The sequence below is a fragment of the Drosophila kikkawai genome, chromosome X (assembly GCF_030179895.1).
Source record: "Drosophila kikkawai strain 14028-0561.14 chromosome X, DkikHiC1v2, whole genome shotgun sequence".
Taxonomy (NCBI): domain Eukaryota; kingdom Metazoa; phylum Arthropoda; class Insecta; order Diptera; family Drosophilidae; genus Drosophila; species Drosophila kikkawai.
The window spans coordinates 10,332,383-10,358,740 of record NC_091733.1 but is presented as its reverse complement, the minus strand read 5'-3'; the positions used below and the strand labels follow the sequence as shown (position 1 = coordinate 10,358,740).

The window sequence follows — 26,358 nt, the reverse complement described above, 5'->3', positions numbered from 1 at the left end:
AAGAAATTAAAGAACAGAGAAATTCGATAGTCGAGGACCTCCTCTTCCACTAATCACGTTTAATCACGCACACTCAGGGAGTGCAATTGGTGACTTGCAATAATCTGGGAAGTACAAATCGATAATTTGCACAGGTAAGTACATTGCATTTCTTTTCTCGTTTTGCTTTTTTTTATCGTTTCCTTGCTTTTGGTGTGAATAATGAATATTTTCAACAGATTATAAATTTACAATACATTAATGTACACGAGTTTTAAATAATAATAATAGTAATAGTAATAATAAATCTACACAATATACATACAATATTCATATTTATATATAAATATAGCGCATTCTTCACTACAGACTATACAAAAAAATAATATTTATAATGAAAGTTACACTTAATGGAGAGTTCTTTTCTTTTCTGGTTTTTGTTTCTAAATGTTGGATGTTTTCGTATTTGTTGTGGCTGGTGTATGTGTGTGTGTGTTGTTTTTCTCTTTTGTGTGCGTGAGTAGTGCGTGCATTTTCATACATAGAATCGATCTCGTCTCAACACATTTGTCTATAACATTTGTTCTTTTGGCCATTTCAGGCCCTCATCTCTTATTTTCTTTGATTTTTCCTTTTTCATTTTATATTTAATTATTTTTTCTTTTTTTCTTATTTTTTGTTTTTGGCAATATTATGAATGATGAGCGGATTTAGAACGAAACAACAATTAAATGTGCTAGTGGTGTGTGCAGAGAGAGTGTGGTGTGTGCGGGGGTGGCGGTGTGGGGGGTGAACCTTATGCTTAGGAAATGTACAAATAAAATAAATCAATCAGACGCGAGTGACGTGCAGGGCAACACACTGAAGAACCTGGCCAAAATTGTGCGATTCCTTTTTTGTTTTTGCTTTTTGTTTCATTTGGTTTGCTGAGGCGGCGGCGGCGGCAGTCGGCAGTCGGCGATATGATGATGACTCGTCTCTCTATCCATCTCCTGGTTAACCTTAGACAGTCTCCAGTACGCGCACATCCTTCTGCACCACATAGAACTTGTGCTTCTTGCCGACCAATCCCCAAATGACGGCCACATTCTCAATGACCACATTCACGGGTATTGTGCACACGGCACCCAGCACGCAGGCCAGGAACCGGAACAATCCAAAGCGATACAGCGAGAAGGATTTGATGACGCCAAACACATACATGTAGATATTGATGGCCGCAATGAACGCGCAGACAAAATCCACGAGATTGGGACACGGTATGGGATACAGAGCAGCAAATATGATGTTTGACGTTGACAGGGGCATGGTTACCCACGAGTAGACACTGATACCCAGCAGCAGCTTGTGCTTGAGCGGTATCATCTTGGAGTGGACCACCAGCAGGATGCCCTGGAGCCAGCGTTTGCGTTGCTGCAGAAAGTCCAGCAGCGTGAACGGTGACTTCTCGTACATCTCGCCCTCGATGAAATTGAACGTATAGCCCTGGCTAAAGGCACGCATCGCAAAGAAGCAATCCTCGGCCACGGAGCCATCGATACCGTTGTCAAAGGACACCGAACGCTCGGCACCGACCTGGAAGAGAGTATTTGTGATAATTAGTAAGGATTTTTAAAACTCATTACAAAAAGATGAGGGGTTAAATGAAAACTAGTTCTATTTTAAGGTTTTTTTTTTTATATTTTTATATTATAAAAAATATTGTGGAGTTTTCTTTAACCCTAGACGGTCATGCTTCGTCGATTCGACGACGCAAAATCACAAAAGATCGAAAAATGAAAAAAAGGCTGTTTTTTATTTTTAGTTTTTAAGTATATTCTTAATATGAGAATGAATTATTATTTCTTATTTTGAACAGTTAAAATGATGAATTAAACGCTGTAAAAATTTTTGTTACAATATTTGTTTGTTTTTTATCATTTATACTTATTTTAAAATTGGCGTCGTCGATTTGACGAAGCATAACCTTAACGTAGGAAAAATAAGCATGACCGTCTAGGGTTAAACCAAATTAACAATATTTAAATATATTGTAAAAAAAACCTTTTTGATCAATGGAAAATGATTAATGTACTGAATTTCTCTGGCAATCAAACAATTATTATGAAAATACCAAGGAACGCAAATAAGAGTTTCAAATAAAATAAAAATTAATAACAATAATACCATATTTTTTAATAGATTTTTCAGAAACAAAACAAATTATAAAAATCTGTATTTATTAATTGGTTTTTACCACTCACTATTAAATTTTTAATTTAAAAAAATTTAATGTAATTATTAATATTTCATTTGATTATAAAATTTAAGTAATAACTCTTATTTGTAATTTATGTATTAGATAAACAAAATTTTTATGAACTTGTATTATTTACTTTTAATAAACAAATTGTTTTTCTTCTTAATTTGTAAAAATTATACATTTTATTTAATTAATATCAGTTTTTATAAAAAAAATATATATATAGAATAAGAGCTATTATTCTTGTTATATAAAAAATGTATTTTTATTATAAAAATTGAAATTTTTATATATATATATATTTTAAATTTTTTTTCAAAAATTAAAATTCTAGCGATCCCTGAAAAATACTATTTAAAAAACAATAACTATGCTGGCTATCAGTTATTAACCACAAGCAGAACCTTAACATTTCAGGGCAAATAAAAATTAACTAGTCTCTGCTTAAAGCCTCAAAGTTAAGCATTGCTTTTACCAAGAAATATACATATTCTAGTTTATGAGCTCCGCAGCTCGTTTCTCTTCAGCGGCTTAGCGACTGTCATAACAAAGGTGATAGAAGAGGTGCCTGCTCATTAGGGAAATACCCACCTGGGTGACCACATAGCTGCCCTTCCAGCTGAATAGGGGCTTGTGGAAGAGCTTGAACTGGAGCCGTAGCTTGCCCATGTCGTCCGACACCCGAAAGCTGTCCGCCAAAGTGGTCAGCCAATTGACCACATTCTCATTGGCGTACGTGATCAGGCCCTGGCCAAACGGATGCTTGCCATCCAGGACGAAATTGATAATGCCACGCACCGAATTCTCGGTGAGCAGCGTCTCCTCATCCAAATGGACAATCCAATCGCTGTCGTTCAGCACATTCACCGTGTCCTCGAGACAGTATTGCAGGGCTCTCGATTTAAATAACGCTCCTGTGCGTGTCTTATACTCCTTGGGCACAACAATCTCACGGATGCGACGATGCTGCGATAGATTAACCGCCTTATCGGTGACCACCTCAATTAAAAAATTCTCCAATCCCGTGTCCAGGCAGGTGTTCATATTTCGCAATACATTTGTCTTTACCAAATCGGGGAAATCACCGCGCGTGACAACACGGATGCAGATGAAGGGCGCCAATAGGGGGCTGCCCTTGAGGACGACCTTCTCGGGAAAGGCATTGTAGAAGACAAGGCCGCAGAAGTTAAACAACACCTGGGGCAGGGTGAGGAGGGTGAGAAAGCGCAGTAAGTACAGCAGAACGGTGGCCACCTGGCCGTACTCAGTCCATGGATCGACGATCGTGAACGAGTTCTCGTCGATCTTAATACCGCCGGAGAATACTTCGAAGGTAACTATCACAGTGATGAGCAGTGTGCAGTGCAGCAGGTGCTTTGTGGTGGAGTTCATCCTGATTGCGGGTGTGTGTGTGTGTTTATGGTGTGTGATGTGTGTTTAAAGTATTATATATATTATTATTATTAAATGGCTATAGTCCAAGCGATTCCTTCCTTAAGTAGACTTGTGCTGCGACAGATCCGTTTGTTCGTTCGTTCCGGATGACTGGATGATTGAATGATGACTGGATGAGAGTCTGTTTGCTCGGCGCTATCTTCTACTGGCTTCGGCTTCGGCTTTCGTTATGTTTTTTCTTATTCTTTTTGCTTTGTTTTGGTTTGGTTTGGTTTGTGCTTACAAAAAAAAAAAACATAAAGAAAAGAAAACGGAACGAAACGGACCGGAAGTTAACCCAGTCACCGGCTTGATAAGTGCACGGGATCCTCTATCAGCTCCTGGGGCGATTCCGCAGCAACTTTCTCTTCAGCTATTGGTGGACTTGGATACTCCCGCTGGCGTTGGCTTGCTTGCATTTGAGACTCTCAGCTCTGGTTCGTGGTTAGACATTTCTGCAAAAAAAAAAAATAAATAAAATAAATTAATTAATATAAGTAAATAAGATTTAAATAAATTCAATTTCACAAGTTTCAACACGAAATGTTTAAAGCCAAGACCCTTTCTTGGCCTACGAAAGGACCTGGCTGGAGTTGTTACTTAAAAAAAAAAGATACGCCTGTTGATGCTGATCAAGAATATATATGATTTAATACCCTGCAAGGGTATAATAATAAAAAAAAAAAAAAAAAACAAGGACATGTCTAAATCGATTCGACTGTAGTTTGTTTTGATTTTTAAATGCAGAAAATGCAACAAATAAATATTTTATGTAGTAATATCATCTTTATATGGTAATAATAATTTAAAATTCCTAACCTACGACGATTAATTTGGCATTAAAATTTAATTTGTGCCGAGTTAATTTTTCTAACCTTTCGAACCATATTTTTGTTGTGTTCGTTTCGTTCCGTTGGATGATTAAATTAGAACTTGGACAGCCGGGTAAGCGATCACAGAGAGGTGGACCCATATGTAATGCGGCGTTCAAAATGTTAATTATCATCATATCAGCATCGCGTGCCCGCCAGCCCATAGCCCCTAGCTATACCTATTGATCAGTCAGTTGTTGCATAGTGCTCCCATATGAATATATATTTTCCAAAACAGATTCTTGCCGGGCAACAACAATTATACTGACATATGGCCCCCATATAATTGTGAAGCAATTGGTATAGTTCAAAGGCCAACGAAGTGATTGCCTCAGTTTCAGATGTTCTTCTTTTTTTTTTTTAATATTTAAATTTTAGTTCGACGAGGAACTTGCTGAGTCCCAAATTCAAATATTTGATGTTCAGATTATATTGAATACCTATATTACACATTTATTTATACACTAGAGGCATCAATATCTAAACGATATTAAAGCGTATTGGCAAAATGTTTCCATTCTGTGGTGCTTCGGGCCTTGGGGCCTTTCATAATGACTAAGCGCGATACGATTAAAAGTATTTAAAAAAAGAAATATGAGCAACGCGGGCGAAATGAGCAATCTACTTGGGGATACCAGGAAATGTTTAGATAATATCAGGCAATGTTTCTGAATGACAGTTTCGAGTGCATTTCACAGAGCGAGAGAGCACGAAATTTAATTAGTGATAAGAGCGCCACTCTCGACCGGCTGACTGAGGCTATCAGCGCCATTAATCATCAATCATTAATCAATATATATATCCCCAAAGACGTATGCATTATCCATTCCGCAATATTGACCATGATTGACTTGCCTTCTTTCTTCTTTCTTTTTTGTAGGTAGAAATAAAAACATTTCAACGCTCTAGACGCGTATTTATTATTTAATTGCCACAAGCTTATCAACTTAAAAAATATGCTGTAGCAATCGTAGAACACCAACAAAATTCCATGAAAAAATCTAATAAAACAGCATCAAGCTGTGTTTCGTCAGGCAAAAATAGAACTCAATCTCGTATAAACAAGTCAATTAATATATAATACGCTGTATAGAAGGTGGGTAATACAATACAGTCCACAGAAAGTGACAAAAATATGGTGATGGAATGAATACTAAAAAGGAATTCGGGAAAGGAAAGTGGCAAAAGATGGTTCACTAATGAATACTGGAAGGAAAGTGATAAATGCTGGTTCTCTGACTGAATACTGGAAGGAACATGATAAATTCAAGTTCACTACTGAATACTGGAAGGAATCCTTGAAAGGAAAGTGATAAATGCTGGTTCTCTGACTGAATACTGGAAGAAAAGTGATAAATTCAAGTTCACTACTGAATACTGGAAAGAATCCTTGAAAGGAAACTGATAAAAAGCTACTACATCTGGAATGCTGGAAATAAACGGACAGACTCGAAATCAAAATAACAATGAAAATACAAAATAATAATAATATATTTCATTTACGTCGCATGAATCACTAAACGAGATTGGACTTGAGACTTGAGACCCGCAAAGATTGAGCGCTGACCAGGCGGCAGACCCAAAGAAAGTCAGCACAAAATTTTCCATTCATTCCCACGGGAGTGTTCCAGTACTCATTCAGATAGGCGCAGCAGAAATGGGTATTGAGTATGGGGAGTATTGGGAATTGGTGGTAAAATAATGAATGCGGGCTTTTGGGGCGTTTTTTTTCAGTGACGGCGGGTAGACATAAAGATTACACGCCCCATTAGCACCGCCCTCTTATCGATTTATCCGGGGTTCAATAAATGGGAGGGAACCTAGGCAACCAGCAGGAAGGAATCCAAGAAACCAGGAGCACAGCTTGGAAAGTTGCAACACATTGCTGATAACACAAATACGGGGGTCCTAGCAATAATGCCAAGCTTAGTAAACTCAAGTGTTGTGTCTATATATAATAAATATAAATATATATGTATATATAAACTACATAAAGTGGAACAAGCTCTTTTAAGTGGCCACATTGAATGCCACCTCTGTCTGTTTTTTTGCAATAAACAATCGTACTTGTGTTGTACCAAGCTTATCAAACTCAAGACCTAAGTTGTAATCGTCTTGTTTACAGTTGTCGAAATAAACCAACTTCAGGGTATAATTTTTTCGGTTTAAAAAAAGATTCTACAGTTGAAGAAGAATAAATATATATCCAGAAATAAGATTAAAATTCACCTAAGGATATGGTTTTCAAGAAAAACGATTTCACATCACTTAAAAACAGCTTTTAAAAGTAAAAAATCAAATATTTTTCTGTTTTTAAGAGGGTAAAATATTTCTCTGCCTCCTTAGCCACCTTCCACCGTACTTGGCCCGCTTTTATTGGCCCCGATAAGAACCTCTTCACTTGGAGAGTAAACCACACGGCTAGCAGAGTTTCGTACGAGTACGTTTTTTATTTGCAATCTGTCGTGTGATAAGCGACGGCCTTCGGCAAATGCGGAATCCTAGATACGCACCACCGCCACCCAAACCCTACGTCAGAGGCACACTCACTCACTCAATTATCCCACGGCAACTTGGAAACCAAAAACCGATCCGATACGATACGATCTTGGAGCCCGATTCGCCAATCGAGAGCAACCCCAACTGAACAACAGCCGATGCCAATGACTTCCCCTTAGTCTTAGTCTTATCATTCGAGCGATCCGCCAGCGAGATTGCAACAGCGAATGAATCACAGAGGTTCAACGACAATTCCCGGGGCGTTACTCGATGAGTCGGAGACGCGTTGAAGCCAGCGTCAGTCAGCCTCTGATGATAGCCCGCTCCTTAGCCTCTGAATTGGAATTGAAATTGGAATTCGAATCTGAATCCGAAACCGTCGGCGTTGGGGGCGTAATGAACTTGGATCGCCGGCGATAACCGGTCCGCTCTTATATAAACAGCAAATCGGACGGACTGCCTTCGGTGCAATAATTTCCACAATTGTCTAGTGCTTTGTTTGTTTTGTTTTCTTTTTTTATTTTTCGCAACTAACTGCGAGAAAATGAAAATGAATGCAACGCTCCAGCGATTGCAGGGCAGTGCACAAAATCGAATACAGTGAATAATATGGGTTAGGGGACAAATAAACAAATGCAAAAAAAAAAAAAAAAAAAAAAAAAAGGAAAACTAAAATCGAAAGTGTAAATAGTGCACAGAAGTAACTTAATACTTTAAATAGTCATTCACCTGGAGGTAGTATTTATATATTTTATTGAATGTTTTTCACTTTAAGTAATTCAATAGGGTAAGAACCTTGAATCTATGTTAGTTTTCTTTTTTTAATATATATTTTTTTAGGTTTATTAAATAATTTGCAATATAGTTTGGGTATTTTAAAAGTTGAACCTCTTTGGTATTTCAAGTTTTAGTTAGTTTAAACATTTGCTAAAATATATTTCCTAATATTTATTCAACACTTTAGAGGAAAACGTTTTCATATCACATAAAAACTACTTTTAAAATTAGGCAATCAAATATTTCCTGGTATTTTTTTAATTTCTTTAGGTTTAAATTTTAAATATTTTCTAGATTTTTTTTTTTAAATTTTCTCTCTCTCCGCTTGAGTTTAAATTAAACAATTAAATCCGTAAATAATTTATCAACGGTGTCGTAAAGTGATTATTGAGAGGCATTTGCTCTTTTCCAAAATGCATTTCTCACTTTTAAAGGTCACCAAAGCGATTTTCCTTTTTGTTGTTTTTTAGGGTGTTGTTTTTTTCACGCGATAACTACTGTGGTGTGCACGATGCCATTGCTGATACTGGTTACTGGTTGGTTAATTGCCGCGGCGGCACATTGTTCCCGGGGACAATATATAATACGAGGGGCAACGCAATGTGAAGCTCCAAGTGCAGGTAAATCTAATCGCAGCTAGGTAATAGTTAGCAGCTAGCGGATAGTGGCAAGTGAGCACCTGCCCTGAGTCACATATCAACGGACTTGGGCACTGGAATGAACGCTTGGAAAGCGTTTTCCATTAGTTCCAAGTTAATAGTACCCGTTCTTATGCCATATAGGCCTGTTCTCACTTTAATCCCCCCCATTAACTAGAGAGGGGTTTGCCCATTAATTAGCACGTCTCCAGGTTGGCCTAGACGTCAATTAAAGTTACACAGAAAAAAAAAAACGTCAATGGATATGAACTATTGAGATTCCAACATGAGATTCAGCACAAAACACCGAAAAAAAAAAGTCACAAGAACTTAAATATTATGGTTAAATATTGTTTCCTTTTAAAACTCCTTGAATATAAATTTTTAAATAATATTTAAGGTATTGGATTTATTTGTAATTAACCACAAAACCAAACTTTGAACCCAATATTATCAGACATGAACTTTTGAGATTCAATCACAAGATTCAGCACAAAACAAAAAAAAAAAACCTTACAACTTCAATATTTTGATAAGATATTGTTTCCTTTAAATCTCTTTTAAGATTAATTTTTTTTATAATATTTTAAGACTTTAAAATTTGTTTAATTACCAAAAAAACCGAAAATTTATCGGAGTTGTCACAATAATAATATCGTTTTGTCAGAGAAACCCCTTTGTTGATTGATAGGGTGTATATCCCATAAGAACATGGTTTTTACGCTCTGAAAACCCTATGTGAATCATCACGTAGAGCTTTGTATTTCCATATTCATATCACTTTATTTTTAGGTTTTCTTCTTTTTTTTTTTGCCAGTGCACTCACACACTGTCAATGTCAAAGTCCGTAGCCGGCCGTGGGGGTCTCTATGAATGGGAAATCCCCAGTTCACGGGGCTCGTTCCAGGTGTCATGAATTACAGGGCACTGTTTAGGGTTAGCTTCCCCATATCTTCCCCCCGTTGCTCACCAGTCCATAATAGTAGCGCGTCCGTCGTCCAGCTCTTTTGATTTTCGTTTTTATTTACTATTTCGTATATATTTAATATATATATTGATTTCGAATTTATCGCATTTATCGTTGTAAATCTCGCTGGGATTCGGTGCACGTTTCCGACACGACTTCAATTACTCCCGATATTCGTTTAGATTTTTGTTTGCGTTTTCTGCTCTGGTTTTCCTCTCGTGCTTCGAGCTCCGAAGACGGTCGCCGGTACACTAAGCTCCCGCCGTACAAATCGGACAGGTACACCTGCCCAGTACTCGCAGTACTCGGTAGTCGGTGCTCGGTGCTCGGTGCTCGGTACCCACTAGCCAGTCAGCCGGTATCCGGTGCGAGTACCGTACCCACCATTGGCACGGAGTTGCGCCTGTGTGTGCCCGTCATAATAATAAATTAAATACGTTATCAAGCGGAGAACGCAATCAGAGGAGGGCAGAGCCCACAACACACACACACAACTTGAAAGCGGGAGAAGAAACAGTCCCAATGGTTAGTGTGCCATTTTTTTGGTACTCGAGAATGGCCATCCGGCAATCTCTATTACGTATTACCAAAAGGAGTCTTATCACCCGGAAAGCTAAAGCCTTTTTCACACTGCTCAAAAAAGGTAAATCATTAAAATATCGGTTGGTAATTTTTGGATTTTACAACAATTTCTTTTTTTTTTTTCTAAAAAAAAAAACTAGGAAAGAAGCTAACTTCAACAAGCCGAAGTTTGTATACCCTTCCCGTTTGTAACTTTTTCAGTGGACCAAATTTAAATCTATCACAACTTTCCCAAAAAAGGGTTAATTTCAATTCGGAAAGCTTTTCTATGTTATTTTTTAAGAGGCTAATAAATTTGCATACTGAATTTAAATATTTGATGAAATCTATATATATTTTTTTAATTTTTGAGAATTTTAAATTATATTATATATATTATTATAATTTTTTTTAAAAATAAGTAAATTCTTTTTTCAACCAGAAAAGGCTTCTGACTAAAATTATAATACCCTGGCAGGGTTATAATAAGATTTTTAACTTTAAGGTGTGCGGGTCTCTAAAGTAATTATGATAAGCATACAAATTGACAAATTTTCGGCATTGTTTATGGGGTTATTTCTTAGCTAAACTCTCCCTTTATATTTTAAAGGAAATTTAAATTCCAAATCCTATTATTTAAGGAAATTTTCACATTGTTTTTTGTGCCTAACTAGCTTTTAACTATAACTATTTTGAAAAGCCACAACTTCTGCCTGGCAGTGTGTCGCCCCGATTACGTCTTAATCAGAGCCGGCCACTTCTTGAATCACTTGAATCACACGCCGAGTGCAGATAGTGAGTACATTGCGGGTCTCGCCTTACACTCACAATAGTGCCGTGTCTGTCACAAAGGTAGTGACTAATTTGTAGCGTGTTTAATTAGCATCGTAGGATAGCGGAGTGTACCCGAGAGCTCCAAGTACACTGGTTCTCCCAATATGTCGTCATGGGTCAAATAGATAAGGATATGGAGTCGAGCATTCCAAAATGATAGATATAGATAGTGGCGAATAGTCCAGTCCGGGTGTTTGTCTTTCAGTGGCATTTTGACAGTAGAGTACGATAGCTTTGTTAATTTTTATAAATACAGTCAGATATCTGGGTTATGAGCAATTAATGAATAAGCGTAGGTTGCAAAGTTAGCAAAAGGAAGGATAACCATTGAAAACTAATTGGTTTTCCATGACTACGGCAATTAATACTTAGGAAAAGGGTGATATTATTCAAAAGCGGTATGACACTAGCAGGGAAATTTATAAATTTCTATATATAATCCTAAAACTAATTGGGTTTCCTTTGTAAAGAAAACTAAGACAAAGGGTTATTCATTTTAATATATATTTTATATTAATATTTTTTATATCTTTCTGATCTTAAATTTGGTATTTTTGGTAATCCCTTATGATTCCAAAAAGAATGAAACTATATTTAAGATAAAGCTAAGGATTTAGAAAAAGCCTCAAAATAAAATAAAAGTTAGCAAATATTTTTGTTTGCCTATTATAGGAGCTCGTAAAGTTTCGGGATATCTAAGCTAAAACTATTTGTACAAAACTCGATGGCTACGTGTGCTGAATATTAAGGACAAGTTTTAGAACTCTGGGCGAACTTCTGTGGGCAGGATAATAGTGTCCGTTTTCCCGCAATGACATCATAGGTCAGCCAGAGCAGGCACCACTGGAATACTAGGTGATAGTTTTTGGCTGTTCGTTAGCCTCATTATTATTGTTCCTGTCTTTTGTCCGTTTCCCAGCCATGTCTGTGTGGCTGTCTGCGTGTGTCTGTGTCACGCGCCTCAGGTGAGCTAGCGAGTAGTGGGAGGTTGGCGCTAGTTTCCGTGTCGGAGACGAAGTCAGCTAGATAGAGCGGGAGAGAAAAACGCTTATCGCAGTGGGTTGAGCAAACACCGGCATGTGCTTGTGCATTGCATATGTATTTGTGTCTGTGTCGGTGTCTGGGCATTGATAAGCGCCCGGCAAAGCACACAATCAGCAATCGTTAATTACCTAAATTTAAGCAAAAGTCGCCCTGTAAATGCACTGCCCCTTTTGGATAAAATCAATAGAACACAAGTAGGAAAGTCAGAGTAGACTAAAAGATACCTGGTAGCCAGATCAACGCAAGCTGCACAGATCTAGACTAAAGTAGGGATTATCTGTGAACAAAGAACCTTTAGCTAAAGACACTGATACTTTTTCCTTAAACTCTTTGTTTTTATTATTATTTTTTTACCCGAGATAAAGTCGAGTTAAGCGTTTTTATTTTGTTGACGATCTCAAGTCACATTCATTCTTATCTGAATCAGCTTTTCACAAAGTGCAACGGCATCAATGGTTTTTATTCGTATGAGAAGAATGCTAAATAAATGTTATTTTAAATGGTCGTTACTTCAGATTATTCCGAAATATTTTTCCGACTAATCAAAAATTAGCTTTAAGAATGGGAATTTCTTCAGATAAATAAAATGAATTAAATGAATAAAGCTTTACGCATTCATTGACGAAATGGAAAAAAAATCTTTACGAGAAGTAAACAATAATTTCTGGTTAAATTTATAATGGGCATTCCTTCCTATAAATATATATATATACATATTAAAGAATAAAGCTTTACGCATTCATTGACAAAACGGAAAAAAAATTTGCACGAGAAGTAAAAAATAATTTCTTGTTAAATTTATAATCAAAGTCAGTAAATGGAATTTCCTTTCACTTCAAATAATGTATGGTTTATCTTTCTCCAGACCGAAACGTAAACAAAAACATGCTTTAAAAAAATGTAAATATTAGGGTTGGAAAGTGTTCAGATCGTGTTCCAAACATTTATATCACTTCCGCCCCAAAAAGGAAACAGTTCTTCTGTGTTTACGTCCATTTCTCTTCCAGAATGAATCCATCCAACTTGGAAAATGGGTGAAAAAAGAGAGTGAAATGAACTCACACACGTAAACATCCTGTAATGGGGTGCGGCGGTGTATGTGTGGTGACTGTACGAGGGAATGCTGGAATAACGGTTTAAACAAACACACCCCGCTCCTGCAAGTAACGGAGGGAGGCGGGTCAAAAGGGGGCCAAATTGTGGGGAAACCCTTGCTCAAGGACTTCCCTCGTTCGCTATGAATATTAAATGCAGAGGAAAGTCACGAGATCCCCGAGTAATTTTCCAAGTTAACAGGTCACAATGCCACACGGGAAACATCAAAAAAAAAAGAAATGAATTAAAAAACACGCGAGCCAAAAGCAATTGCGGTCACTGATAAAATCAAATTGTTTTTTTTTTTTTTCAAGTTTAAAATTAAGTTATGCTAGTTTCCAAACTGAGAAATGGTTCTTTAAACAAATAAATAAATATTAATTTTCCAATTGTTAGAAAATAACTCGAATAATAAAAAGCTTTTCCTGTGAGTTTAAAAATAGTAATTAATTTTAATAACTACAATTAGTTGTCTTTCAGTTGTATAATTTTGACCCTTGCTGTACTCTCTCACACACACACACTCGCTCTCGCGGGCATGTGCAACCTTCGTGCGAACAAAAACAACAAATAACCGAAATGTGCTAATAGGCTGGCCCCAAGGGCAAGAGAGGGATGGCCTGAGGGGGCGTCGCGTTTAGCGGGTGGCTAACTTGATTTCTTTGATATGTTCCAATAGGGAATGGGAATCCAAAATCCAATCCACTTACCATACTATTTCCATGCCAGGCCGGGAGTGGGAAGATGAAGAACTGTCCGAATTTGTTTTCGGCTTTTTTTCGGTCTGTGCCTTTTTCTGGGCTCTCTTTCGTTGCAGGTTGTTGTTGCTGCTGCTGTTGGGTTTTCTAGGGAGGCGGGGAGGCGTGGCTGCGGGTGTTTTCCGCCTTGGGTGTGCCGCAAAAACGATACACACTACAAACAGAGCCAGTCGTGTAAACAATTGAAGATACAATATCGATGACGCGCGCCCAAGACGCTCTGCTCTCTCGCTCTCGCTCTCAGCAATTGTTGGTGTTCAAGCAGCTTCTTCTTGTCTTGTTTTCCGTTACCTTTTTGGCGCCTCTCCCACTCTCTCTCTCGCTCGCTCGCCCTTCCTTCTGCTCACTCTCTCTCTGTCGCTCTGTTGCCAGCGGCGCCGATTTGTTTGGTTTATTTTTGTATTAGAAATTTTTGTCAATGCTGCCGCTTTGTTTTTGTTTCATTAATATTCGCGATTTTAATATGGAATATATATTTATATATATATATAGGTATTTATAAGCGCAAAGCCTTGCTAATTGCCGCTGCTCCGCGTTTCTTCACCTCTCTTCACCGGTTCACCGCTCTCGCTCACTCCTCTGCGTGCGTACTTTGCACCGCGAAAACAAAAAAAAACTCAAATAAAAGAGATCCCGAAACACAGTAAACTGCAGACTATAAATTTTGCAGGCCAAGGAGGAAAATCGATCGATTTTCCTACAACACGGAGCACGGGGCACGGGAACTTCCTTGTAGACGCGTTTTTCCTTTTTTCTTTTATTTGCAATTCTTTTTTTTTCACTATGCGCGTGTATGTGTCCCGATCCGATGGGGAGGGAGGAGTGTGTGTGTGTGTCGGGGTGCGTGCGAAACGGAGCGAAATTTGTTGCAAATTTATTTATCACTTGTCGGACTGGGCGTTCTTGTGGGATGGCGCGCACAATTCATTTTCAGCCCATCAGCGCATCCAAGTCATTTCTGTTTGTCTTAGGGATGTGAAAAATAATAAATATTTTTATCAATTTTTGTAACCTGATATATCGAATATCGAAATTTTAAAAGTATATTTTGGTATTTCATCGCTGGTCACACTAATCTCAATTCTGTAAACGTTTTATGCCATCTTACATTCTACATGGGAATTCTACCCCAAAATTGAGAATTGTTGTTAGGATTGAAATAATTAAATAATTTAGAAATATCTTATCAATTTGATATTTTTCTAAAAATGATTTCTTTTCGATTAGTTCTGGCAAAGCAGCAAAGGACAATCGATACTATCGTTGTTTTCAAATTAGGAAATGAAAAAAATCGAGTATTCGATAAAAAAGTAGGGAAATGCATCCCGCGAAAAAAACACCACAATTCAAGCAAATAATACCAATATTTGGGTAATTAAAAATAAAGTAAACAATTAAACACACTTCAAATTTGTTACATTAAATAAAAAATAAATTATTTTAAAAGCCTGAACAAAGTAGATTTTATTTTTAATACATTTAACTAATCAGGCTACCACAATATATGCATTTCCAATGAGCTACAAAAGTATTATTTTTATTAAATGAGATTTTTAAACAATCTAAAAGAATTTTGTTCAAAAAATTAAGTTTACCTTTAATATATATAATTATTTATGTATTTTATTTTAAAATAAAATAGGTGAATTTCGAATATATAAAACAAGATGAAGTTCTAAGATCTCAGAAGTCAAATTATAGTACTATACGATAAATATATATTCTAAAAACAAAAAATACATGTGCAAAAGGATGTTCTTGGAAGGATATATCGACAAGCCTATATTATACCGAAGTTTATATACTCTTGCCGATAGCAATTGGATCTAGAATCGATTTATTTTGATCAAATGAAAAGATAAATTTTATCAAATTTGTACATACATTACAGTTATTCTTTTAAGCTATTTTTTGCATTTACCGATCGTTCCTATAGTTCCTATATAACAACGAAATTGTATAATAATACAAAATAACAATTTCTCAAAGCAGATAAATGTTGAAAAAAAAATTAAATTAATAAAAATAAAAATATGAAAAACTTATAATTCTTTTTCTATAAATTTCCCGATTGTTTCTATGGCTATATGATATAGGTGTCTAAACTAGCCCTTTCAAACACTAAATAGAATATAAGGAATACTCTCTGTAACATTTGATTCATTAAGAATAAAAAAATTTAATAACTTAAGAACCTTTGTAAACTTACATATGGAAAGTAAAGGGTTGAAATAAGTCCCTTTCCGATTATAAATTTAGGGAATTGAAAAACGCTACAAATACACAAGTGACTTGCCTCGGGGAAAACGCTCAAGAGACATGGGAATCCCCTTCTTGGCGTTGGCGAGGACGTCTTTTCTTTTATTTTTTAATTTACATCTCGTATTTTATATATATTCTTTCTGCACGCATGTGTGTGTGTGTGTATGTGGGGGGGGGGGGTTACTTAAATTTAGGTTGTCTCGTCACCGAAAAGATCATTAGTTTTGTAGGTTTTGTGTGGCATAAAAGGTTACAAAATTTGTTTTGCTTGTTTTTTGGGTGTCCGAATAAATATTTATACACATTTTTACGCATTCCCTTTTGTTATCATGCGAGCGCGATTTTAAATTGTGATTTAAGAGTAGAAATTGTGTTCTGTGCTTAAATATGTATACAAATAATAAAAAAAAAGAGAGAGAGAGAGAGAGGGGATATTAAAACTTAAAGATTTTTCAATTAAACATCGACGTATTTTCGGAAAAGTATCGCGATTTTGTACTTTTGCGAAACTACATCGATACAATGTTATCCAAGAAATGTATGCCTCCTCATCCACCTTCTCCTGCTGGATACCAGCGATACCCATCTCCTCCCTCTATGTGTCCGACTTCCACAACTTAATGGTCTTGTCATTCTCCAGCGCCGCAGAGGCGATTATGTTTTCAGTGGGATGGCAGGCAGTGCACAGCACGGTGTCGGTGTGGCCCTGCAGCTTCTGGACGACCTCCTTGCTCTGTAGATTCCAAATGTAGACCATGTTGTCCTCGCTGCCGCTAACGATCCACTGGAAAATGAGAAACGCATGAATTATAGTAAAATATATTAAAATTTTCTAAAAAATGTATTGTAATAAATATGATTAAAATCTAGCTTATATTAAGGCCTTTAATTTATTATTTTTTTTGACCATATATCTTAAGAATATTGTGTCCAATTTTATAGTAAAAAATCGGGATTTTGACATTTAATTTTAATAAAAATTTGCATTGAATTAACCTTAAGCCCCTTAAAAGACACATCTCTCCACTCACCTTGCCTCCTGTCACCGAAAAGTTGGCAAATATGCAGTACTTCTCGTTCTTGTGCCCTGTGTAAGTCTTCAGACACTTGCCCTTGGAGTAGTCCCACAGCTTGAGCGTATTGTCCAGCGTGGCGGCCAGAATGTACTTGCCGTTGGGTGAAAATTTGACAAAGCTGACTGGCGGATTGTCATCGTCAATAAGTGTCTTCAGACACTGACCGCTGGCCGTGTCCCAGATGCGGCACAGACCGTCATAGCTGCTGCTCACGATCAGTGAGCCGTCGCGATTAAAGTGAACCGCCGACACGGGATCCGAGTGAGCGGGCAGCGTCTTTAGGCACTTGCCCGTGCGCACATCCCAGATGCGAACGCTTTCGTCAAAGCTGCCGGATACAATGAGATTGGACTGCGGATTGAAGTTGCAGCAGAAGACATAGTTGCTGTGACCCTTCAGGGTCTTCAGGCTCTTGCCGGTGCTCAGTTCCCAGACTTTTAGGGTTTTGTCATCGCTACCGCTGACCAGGAGCCGGGAGTCAGAGCTCCAGGCCACATCGCTTATGCCCAGCTTGTGGCCCGAAATGGTCTTCTCGAATTTGCCATCGTAGGCGCCCCAGATTTTGATCAGTTTATCGGCGGCTACAAAAGGGAAAAAGTGTCGAATATTAACCACAAGTATCCCAAGTATTATTTGCTATTTGGAGGAAGAAATGGATACGATACTTACAAGAGCTGGCCAGCCACTCGCCGTTGGGACTGAACTTGACGGCGGAGACCGCCTTGGTGTGCCCGGCCAGGGTGAATTTCAACGTATAGTTGGGCTTCACCGACAGCGAGCTCTTGTTGGAAACACTGCTGTTCGAGGAGGTATTGGCCCCGGCTGCCCCAGAGCTCGTTTGCAGCGTATTGGGACCGCTGGGCGCCGTTGGCATCGGTTGCTGCGGCGGATGCACTACGCCGGGATGGCCGCCGTGCACGGCTCCGATGGGCACCATGTCCTCAGCTTTCTTTTAATGCGTCACTTCTCTTTATTATTTTCTCTGGCAAAATCTTTTCGATTTTCACTTTTCCGCACACTTTTCAGAGCCGCACACGTGCTTCTTCTTCTTCCGGCTATGGGAACGCCGCTGCTGGGCCACTGACCGCCTGGAATTGCCGCGTATTTTTCGCCTGGAAGGGCTGCGCCTGGCTATACGATTCGGCTGTCCTCGCGGGAGTTTCTCCGTCTGGTTGCCGCCGGGCTGCTGCTGCTGTCTATTGTTTATTTTAGGCGGTAGCTTGGCGTTTCGTGTGCCACACGTGAAAAATAAAATAAATTGCAAGTTGGTGTGACCGTTCGGTGGCTATTGTGAAAATCCCAACGGCGGTGCACCGTCATCCGGTTGAATGCGCCATATAAACAGCGTTGCCAGATCGCTGTTACATCCTGTGCGGGAAATTTAACATTTGAAATAACTTGGTTTTTTTTTAATTAGGATTTTGTAGATTTAAAAATTTTAAGAATTATTTTTTATATAATCGGAAATAGAAAATTTATTTTAAATTTATTATACATGTTTTATCAATATATATAAGACAAATTTTAAAGAAATATTTTTTATACAATAATAAAATACACCTGGCCCTCGCTTAACACGGGGGTTACGTTCCTACAAAATCTCGTGTTAAGCGAGGTTTTTACCGTGTTAAAAGAGGTCTGGGACCGAGTCGTGCTAAAAGATCGGAGAATATCATGTGCGTGATCCGTAACCCGGATGTGTACAAGAATCCGCACACCGACACCTACATACATTGTCTTCGGTGAGGTCAAAATTGAGGATCTGTTGCAGCAGGCCAAGGTGGCTGCAGCCGAGAAATTCAAGACCCCGATGGCTGCCGGCATCTTGCAACTTGCTGGTTTTTCAAAAAACCGTTACTAGAGGTGTGACCAGCGTTTCTTAGAAGTAGGAATTTCTATAGCCGCCTGCTGCTGCCACACTGGTTACTCACAGAAAAAAACAACCCCAAAGGCAAAACATTCCCCCAAATCAAAACATTCCCCCAAATCGAGCCTAAATTTCGCGAGCAGCAGCAGCAGCAGCTGGCACAGGACCAAGGACGGAGCCACGATGAACGGATTGCCCCCCAGCAAGCACTACAACCTGACGCACTACCAGCAGCGCTACAACTGGGACTGCGGCCTCTCCTGCATCATCATGATTCTGTCGGCACAGCAGCGGGCCGAGCTGCTGGACAACTTCGAGGCGGTTTGCCGCGAGGAGGGCTTCGGCTCGAGCACCTGGACCATTGACCTGTGCTACCTGCTGCTGCGCTACCAGGTGCGCCACGAGTACTTCACCCAGACGCTGGGCATCGATCCCAACTATGCCCAGCACACCTACTACTCCAAGATCATTGACAAGGACGAGCGGCGCGTGACGCGCAAGTTCAAGGACGCCCGGGCTCATGGCCTGCGTGTGGAGCAGCGCACAGTTGGCATGGAGGTCATACTGCGTCATCTGGCGCGTCATGGTCCGGTCATATTGCTAACGAATGCCTCTGTGCTCACCTGTGAGGTGTGCAAGCGTAATGTTTTGGAGAAATTTGGGTGAGTTTTAAATAGCTGAGAGACCGATAAATTCCTATTAAATTCCCAGTATATAAACCCACTATGTAATCCGAATAAAACTACTAAAATTCCACCGAAACCTCCACCAAAACTCCACTAAAACCTTCTTTAAAACCTCCACTAAACACTCCTTTAAGCCTCGTTTAAAACCTTCACTAAAACCTCCTTTAAACCTCCTTTATACCTCCTTTAAACCTCCTCTAAAATCTCCTTTAAATCTTGTCTAAAACCTCCACTACAACCTCCATTAAAACTCCTCTAAAACCTCCTTTAAAACTCCTCTTAAACCTCTACTAAAATCTCCACTAAAACTCCTCTAAAACCTCCTTTAAAACTCCTCTAAAACCCCCACTAAAACCTCTATTAAAACTCTTCTAAAACCTCGACTAAAACCTCTACTAAAACCTCCTTTAAAACTTCCCCAAAAACTCCACTAAAACTTTAACTAAAACTCCTCTAAAACCTTCACTAAAACCTCCTTTAAAACTCCTCTAAAATCTCAACTAAAACCTCCTCTAAAACCTCCTCTAAAACCTCCTCTAAAATCTCCTCTAAAATCCCCACTAAAACCCCCTACTAATCCCACCCCACTTATCCCTATCCAAATGAAAAGCTGTTTTTACGTTCAATGCATCGCCCCAAAAACACGCATGCCGGACCACCAAAGGTACGCTGGACACTATGTGGTGCTCTGCGGCTATGACATGGCCGCCGAGAAGCTCTTCTACCACAATCCCGAGGTTCACGATGGCCGTAAGTGCAAAATTGAGTCACCAAAATGTCCAGTTCATTGATTTTTTTATATTAATTTTTGGCACTTTTCCACACAGACATTTGTCGCTGCCTAATCGAGTCCATGGACACGGCCCGACGAGCCTATGGCACCGACGAGGACATCATCTTCATCTATGAGAAGAAGGCCACCACGAGCGAATAAAGGAAGGAGACAGTGAAGGAGGATGGAGTCGGGAGTCTGCTCCAAGCAATGTAGTACCTGCAGTTTTGCCAGGTTGCCAAAAGGAGAAAGTCGCGAATGGGATCTGAGCTATGTGATATTAGTTACGTTAGATGAAGCGAAGAAAGACGAGGAGTTGTAGGAATGGTTGGGATCTATGAATTGGAACTGGAAGCTGCTTTGCTGGGCTGCTGCTAATTGGTTAACTTTGGCACAACAGTGTACTTTATTTAGGTATTTTGTTAGCAGTTGGTCCCCATAAAAAACAACAATTACAACAATGTTTATATGTAAAGCCAGGGTCGTTTTTTTGCAACAAAAAACAGCTGCAGGCTACGGATAATATTTGTTTTATATGTCTTGTTTTAGTTAAGAAAGGAAGACAGATTTTTACTAAAAAAAACGTGTCAAGTCTACGGATAATATCTGCATTATATTTTTTTTTTTTTAGTTAAGAAAGTTGTATTTTATATTCAAAAGATAGAGAGAAGCTAGCATATAAATAGACACACATTTTAAATTAGTTCGTATACACATTTGCCCTGCCATTGCAATATAGCTAATACAAAAATTATGTTCCTTTTACATTCCTTTCATAAAAAAGGATTTTTATCAAGGACCATTAATAATAATCAATGTTTTCTTTAAACAAAAAAATAAAAAAAAAAAACGAATTATTACCAAATTTTGAGTTCTATTTAATTGCTAAAAAAATAATTATTATTATTTTAAGCAAAAAAATGACCCTAAAAAATAATAAATAAATATTCATTATTTTTTTAGTGGTTTTTTATTGCTTAAAATAATAATAATTATTAAATTAATTATATTGAATTGCTTTAAAAATAATGATTATTATAATAAAATGTATAAGAATTAATTTTTGAGCTAATAAATACATATAAAATATATTAAAATCAATAGAGATAAACATTAAACATTAAACATTGATTTTTAGTTTTTCACTGGTTTTTATATTTACTAGCTCCTACTCTTAAATGTTATTTTAAAAAATACATAAATACTCAAGAAATGTATGTATTTGTTTATAAAAAATAAGGAACATTCTGTTACCAGAGGTTTTCTCTAAAAAGGTGTCAAGAATAAGGGTAAAAAATAATGCATTGTAAAAATTAATTAAGTTTTATTTTTTATTATTTGATTAGAGAAAAAAATGACGAAATTTTAGTGAATTCAAAAATGTTGTTGCATACTTTTAGATGCTTTCCAAAAATGATTTCAAGAACCGTAAAGGTATTAATAATAATAATAATTAATGAATTCATCAATTTGCACTTTAAAAGTTAATTAATTTTTATTTTATTTTTATTAGTTTCGGATTCTTTTATTTATTTACCCTTATTTATTTAAGAAAAAGTTAACGTATTATCCGTAGCTGTGCCTCTGCTGAATACTTGTTTCAAAATCGACCCACACATTCCAATACGATTATGCATAATTTTGTGTGTGTAGAAAATACAATATTCCAACCAAACTAAGCCTTTTTTAACACTCCCTGTTTGCTTATCCCCCACCTAATCCTGGGCCAGCTTCTGCTCGTAGATGTGCTTGATGAGCAGCTGCAGCTTAATGTGCGGCGCCTCCACGGGGAGGATTATGTGGCCCTCGTCATCTGTGTATTTGTCGTACGGCTGCTCGGCAAAAACCTCAAAGCCATGGGATCGAAATATCTTCTGGGAAAAGATGCCGGTTGCGTCGGCTTTTAGCAGACAGAAACCATTCTTTTTGGCCAGCGCCACCGATTGCTTGACCAGCTCATTGGCAATGCCACGGCCGCGATAGGATGAGTCCACCGAAAGGATGCGCACATCGAAGATGGAGTCCACGGCGAATTCCTTAAACAAATCATTTTTGGTGTTGTGACAGTGGAGCAGAGCAAAGATCTTCCGGTAGCCTGGATCCTGGCTTCGGTCCAGCTTTTCCATCGCCTTGGCCGTATCGTCGGCCCTGTAGATGCCGTTCAGTACCACGCCGGCGATTTTACAGCTGCCCACCTGCTGCTGCGGCTCCACTGCCATCAGGCTCATGCCATCCTGCATGGCCTCCACACAGTGCTCCTCCAGCTCGGCGCTGCTGCTGCCATTCTGGCACACGCCAGCGGCCTTGTTTAGCGGTTCGTCGGCAAAGAAGTTGCGACGCAGGTGCTCCAGCACCTGGTCATGGTGCTCCGGTCCAATCAGTTTGTACTCCATGGTGTCGCTGGGTTTGCCAAGGCAAGATAATGGTGCTGGCCAAGTTCTGGGGGAGATAATGGGCATTTTTTTAAGGGTTTTAATTAATTTACATTAAAATTAAATTTTGAAATATTATTTGTGAGATCATATTAAATTTAAATTTATATTTTAAATGTTTAAATATTTAAATTAATATTGTATAAAATGTAAAATATCTCACAAATATTTTAAAATTAAATTTAAATTTTTATTTTAAATATTTAAATTAATATTCTTGCATTAAATATATTTAAATTTTTAAATTATAAATTTAGTATTAATTTTAAAATCTTATTTGTGGGAAAATATTAATCCCTTCTAAAAGTAATAATATAAATTTAAATATTTTAAATAGAATTTAAAAATATTAAATTAAAATATTAATTAAAATATTGAAAATATAAATTTAAATTTAAAATAAAAATTTTACTTGTGGAATAAGATTATTCCTTTTTTTATGCAAGAATATTATTCGGGGGAGCTAAAAAAATTACCAGAGGTATTAAAACCCCTAAAAAGGTGTCAAAAGTAAGGGTTAAACATTTTTTAATTGTAAAAATTAATTATATAAATTGAATTTGTTTATTATTTTAAAATTGCAAAATTTTACTGAATTCACAAATTTTGTTTCATACTTTTAGACACTTTAAAAAACGATTTTAAGAACCGTAGTGGTTTCTGAAGTTAACGTAGATTATCTTTAATTTCATCAATAATTAGGGAATTACTTAATTTATAATATTTATTTTTATTTTGTAATCAAAATAAGTTCTTAACTTTTCAAATAAAATATTTTATGTACTTCAATTTAATTCGTACATAGATTTTGTGTAAAATAAATTAATGTGCATTTTTTATTTAAAATTTTAAAAGCAAATAAAATAAAATAATAAAATTAATCATCGTAATTATGGCCTTATAAAAGTTTAATTAAGATGTTTAAACAAATATATATTATTAGGTGCAAACATATTTTATAAGGGAATATATATCATTTAATATATATTTTAATTTAATACTATTCCTTCATTCTGTTTAATTTATTTTATTAAGCATACAAAACTGTATGTGTTTATGTGAAGGACATTTTTTCTAAAATTCAATTAGTCGTCACCCTCCTTCCCTTTCCCTTTCTCCACTTTCACGCACTTTCTCCTTCTCCCACTTGCACTTTGGCACTTCAGAGGGGTTTCCCCTAATGACACACACACACACCACACCCACACTTCACACTTGATCCCACCAACCAGGCCAAAGGTTGCAATCACCTGTCGTCGTCGTAAAGCGTTAGTTTCTCTCGCGGATGTGGCTCGGATGAACGGGCTGGACGGTATCGCGTGAACTCCAGGTGTACTTCGTCCAGGACTTTGGACTATGTCCTGTGTGTTATTTGTTTTCCTCCACAGCTGGAGGAACACAAAAAAAAATTGTGTATAACCTAGTTGCGGGCGCTGCCAGATGCGAACTGCGACTGACGACTGACGGCGACTGGAGCCGCAGCAGGAGCAGGACCGACAACAGCTTCCCAAATGGGGCACTGAGAGAAAAACTAAAGAGAAAACCAGGCTAACAAGGAGTTTCATTGAATTTAATAATATTCTTAAAATGTACTTAAAACAATGCAGTGTTATAATTTTAAATTTTGAAAAAAAAAAAATGTTCTTTCCAAGATTGTAAAATGAAAAAATACATTTTTTGGCTAGAGTTTTAGACTAAATATTAATATAAATAACTTATAATAATTATATCTTTTTTTTAATATTAAATTCTAATTCTGCGCTCTTATTTTTCGCTCAGTGTACGCCCTCGTGTATCCCTCATAGCCGAAGCTATGAGAAAAATGCGGACTCTTTGCCGGTGGAGCGGGGCTTGAGGCGCAAATAAAGAAAGGAGGCAGTGTGCCGAATGACAGCCATGCGTATACGCAACGCACACCCCAAATATACATACATACACAGACACACTCATACAGACACCATCCCTATGAGCGCCTGGCCGTGACTTATGCCAAATGCCAATACAATTGCTGGCGCAGTAAAATCGAAAGTTGCCCCAGCCCCCCAGGCAGGACGAACCCAACTGTTGATTCCGCCTTTTGTGAGGTTGTATTTTCTGTACAAAGCACGCCCGTATGCGCTTAAGGACTTTGACTTTGCCCCCAAAAGCGAGACTCCTCAACGACCAGGACGTGCCGCATTCAACAAGAGGCAGAGGCGACACACGCACACTTCCCCAACAAAATTGTGTGAATAGGATAGATAATGGGATGGGAATGGGATATACGTATGTATGTACATACTGGCAGGACTTTGATCTTACAGGGAATTTATTTATTAATTTTTTGTAAGGGGGTTTTTTATTCAGTTAAAATTGCTGTTTAGGCATAAGACATGGCTAAGTGAATAAGACATGGCTTAAGCCTGACCTAACCTCCCATTTTACTGCTTGCTTGGGCGCTAAAATTCCCAACTGGCAGGTTGGCAATAGGATTATGAGGAATTAGGCATTAGGTATTTTGTATTAAATTAAATTATTAATTTATAAAATATATTTTAATATATCAACATTATTTTCGGGTTTTTTAAAAGTTTTTATTTTATAAGTTAGTTAGTTACTTGGCTTAACTAACTTCGAAAATTCTGGTCTGAGTTGTGAATATATTATGAACCGGTTGAAAAGATGGAATAACTAAAAGAAGCTTCAAGATAAAATATTTTTTATCAAATATGGCAAGCAAAATTTAGGTAATATTAAAATTTTAAATTTTAAATCAAATAAAAATTTTAAATCAATTTAAAATTTGTAGTTAAAATATTTTCTTAAGAAAATTTAAAAGTATAAAATAAAGCATTTAATTTATTTAATTACAGTGAACTTAAAATTTATTTGTTAAGCTTGGATAAAAGAAAGTGAAATATAAATAAATACAAAAATGCAATTAAATGAAAAAGATTTCTTTATAAATTCCCTTTAAAATAAAAAACTAATTTAAATGTTTTTAATATTTTATTTATATATATATTATATTTTAACAAACATTGACTCTGGGCAATTAAATAGTTTCGCTTGACCTTGTTTCTGACTTTTGGCGTCTAGACAACGCCCCTCAGCAGCCAACTGTTGCTTGACCATAAAAAATTGCCCCCAAAATTCCGACCTTTCCCCAATCCAATAACCAGACTATATACTATATTCATACACCCCGGTATGCATATTCATTACTTTAATTAATACCCCACTAGTCATGTATGAGGCGGACACACACGTGTCCATTGACACACTAGGCACAATGGGTCTCCTCTACAAAAACCACAGCAGTTACACTGAGAAATAATTCGAGGAATATAAGACAAATTTAAATTTAAGATGAGTTAAATTTATATTATTTGTTGTTTATAACAAAACTAACTAAAACTAAAAAAAGAATTAAATATTTGTAGATTTATCAATGGCTTTTATTTTTAATATTAAATTGGAATTATTATTTTTATTTATAAAACTATGAATAGTACTTCTATCTAGATTGGGGATTGCAGAAAAAGAATCGATATTTTGACAAACGAAGTCGATATATGTGCGAT

At 37.2% G+C, this 26,358-nt stretch overlaps 4 protein-coding genes across 7 annotated transcripts; 1 reads left to right on the top strand and 3 right to left on the bottom strand.

Annotated features, from left to right (window-relative positions):
* Positions 1-22: 22 nt before the first annotated feature.
* egh (beta-1,4-mannosyltransferase egh) lies at positions 23-14,679 on the bottom strand. Of its 3 annotated transcripts, XM_070288216.1 has the most exons (4): positions 13,992-14,679; positions 13,653-13,854; positions 2,813-4,110; positions 23-1,554 (listed from the first exon to the last, which is right to left on the bottom strand). In XM_070288216.1, the coding sequence occupies exons 3-4, from the start codon at positions 3,611-3,613 to the stop codon at positions 982-984; spliced, it is 1,374 nt and encodes a 457-aa protein (XP_070144317.1). In that variant the 5' UTR covers positions 3,614-4,110; positions 13,653-13,854; positions 13,992-14,679; the 3' UTR covers positions 23-981. The 3 variants fall into 3 exon arrangements, with proteins under 3 accessions (XP_070144317.1, XP_017038005.1, XP_017038006.1); XM_017182516.3 differs by having other exon boundaries at positions 13,653-14,679; XM_017182517.3 differs by lacking the exons at positions 13,653-13,854; positions 13,992-14,679 and adding an exon at positions 9,412-9,607.
* A 1,301-nt stretch (positions 14,680-15,980) lies between these two features.
* On the bottom strand, positions 15,981-18,321 carry wds (WD repeat-containing protein wds). The gene is made up of 3 exons (XM_017182529.3): positions 17,708-18,321; positions 16,994-17,619; positions 15,981-16,746 (listed from the first exon to the last, which is right to left on the bottom strand). The coding sequence occupies exons 1-3, from the start codon at positions 17,973-17,975 to the stop codon at positions 16,558-16,560; spliced, it is 1,083 nt and encodes a 360-aa protein (XP_017038018.1). The 5' UTR covers positions 17,976-18,321; the 3' UTR covers positions 15,981-16,557.
* Positions 18,322-18,959: 638 nt separating this feature from the next.
* LOC108085751 (protein GUCD1) lies at positions 18,960-20,966 on the top strand. Of its 2 annotated transcripts, none has more exons than XM_017182488.3 (3): positions 18,960-19,567; positions 20,256-20,341; positions 20,419-20,966. In XM_017182488.3, exons 1-3 carry the CDS (start codon positions 19,089-19,091, stop codon positions 20,523-20,525), a joined length of 672 nt encoding a protein of 223 aa, XP_017037977.1. In that variant the 5' UTR covers positions 18,960-19,088; the 3' UTR covers positions 20,526-20,966. The 2 variants fall into 2 exon arrangements, with proteins under 2 accessions (XP_017037977.1, XP_017037976.1); XM_017182487.3 differs by having other exon boundaries at positions 18,963-19,567; positions 20,202-20,341.
* Positions 20,967-21,889: 923 nt separating this feature from the next.
* On the bottom strand, positions 21,890-24,222 carry AANATL7 (Arylalkylamine N-acetyltransferase-like 7). The gene is made up of 2 exons (XM_017182485.3): positions 24,046-24,222; positions 21,890-22,802 (listed from the first exon to the last, which is right to left on the bottom strand). The coding sequence occupies exon 2, from the start codon at positions 22,754-22,756 to the stop codon at positions 22,079-22,081; it is 678 nt and encodes a 225-aa protein (XP_017037974.1). The 5' UTR covers positions 22,757-22,802; positions 24,046-24,222; the 3' UTR covers positions 21,890-22,078.
* Between the last annotated feature and the right edge of the window lie 2,136 nt (positions 24,223-26,358).

What these genes read in the sequence shown, in the direction of transcription:
- AANATL7 (XM_017182485.3), bottom strand. Translation starts at nt 22,756, where the DNA reads ATGGAGTACAAACTGATTGGACCGGAGCACCATGACCAGGTGCTGGAG.
- egh (XM_017182516.3), bottom strand. Translation starts at nt 3,613, where the DNA reads ATGAACTCCACCACAAAGCACCTGCTGCACTGCACACTGCTCATCACT. An exon ending in GCAGCTATGTGGTCACCCAG is followed by an intron (nt 1,555 to 2,812) that starts GTGGGTATTTCC and finishes ACTCTCTTCCAG; the next exon opens with GTCGGTGCCGAGCGTTCGGT.
- LOC108085751 (XM_017182487.3), top strand. Translation starts at nt 19,089, where the DNA reads ATGAACGGATTGCCCCCCAGCAAGCACTACAACCTGACGCACTACCAG. An exon ending in AATGTTTTGGAGAAATTTGG is followed by an intron (nt 19,568 to 20,201) that starts GTGAGTTTTAAA and finishes CCAAATGAAAAG; the next exon opens with CTGTTTTTACGTTCAATGCA. An exon ending in TCCCGAGGTTCACGATGGCC is followed by an intron (nt 20,342 to 20,418) that starts GTAAGTGCAAAA and finishes TTTTCCACACAG; the next exon opens with ACATTTGTCGCTGCCTAATC.
- wds (XM_017182529.3), bottom strand. Translation starts at nt 17,975, where the DNA reads ATGGTGCCCATCGGAGCCGTGCACGGCGGCCATCCCGGCGTAGTGCAT. An exon ending in CGAGTGGCTGGCCAGCTCTT is followed by an intron (nt 17,620 to 17,707) that starts GTAAGTATCGTA and finishes TCCCTTTTGTAG; the next exon opens with CCGCCGATAAACTGATCAAA. An exon ending in TTTCGGTGACAGGAGGCAAG is followed by an intron (nt 16,747 to 16,993) that starts GTGAGTGGAGAG and finishes CTCATTTTCCAG; the next exon opens with TGGATCGTTAGCGGCAGCGA.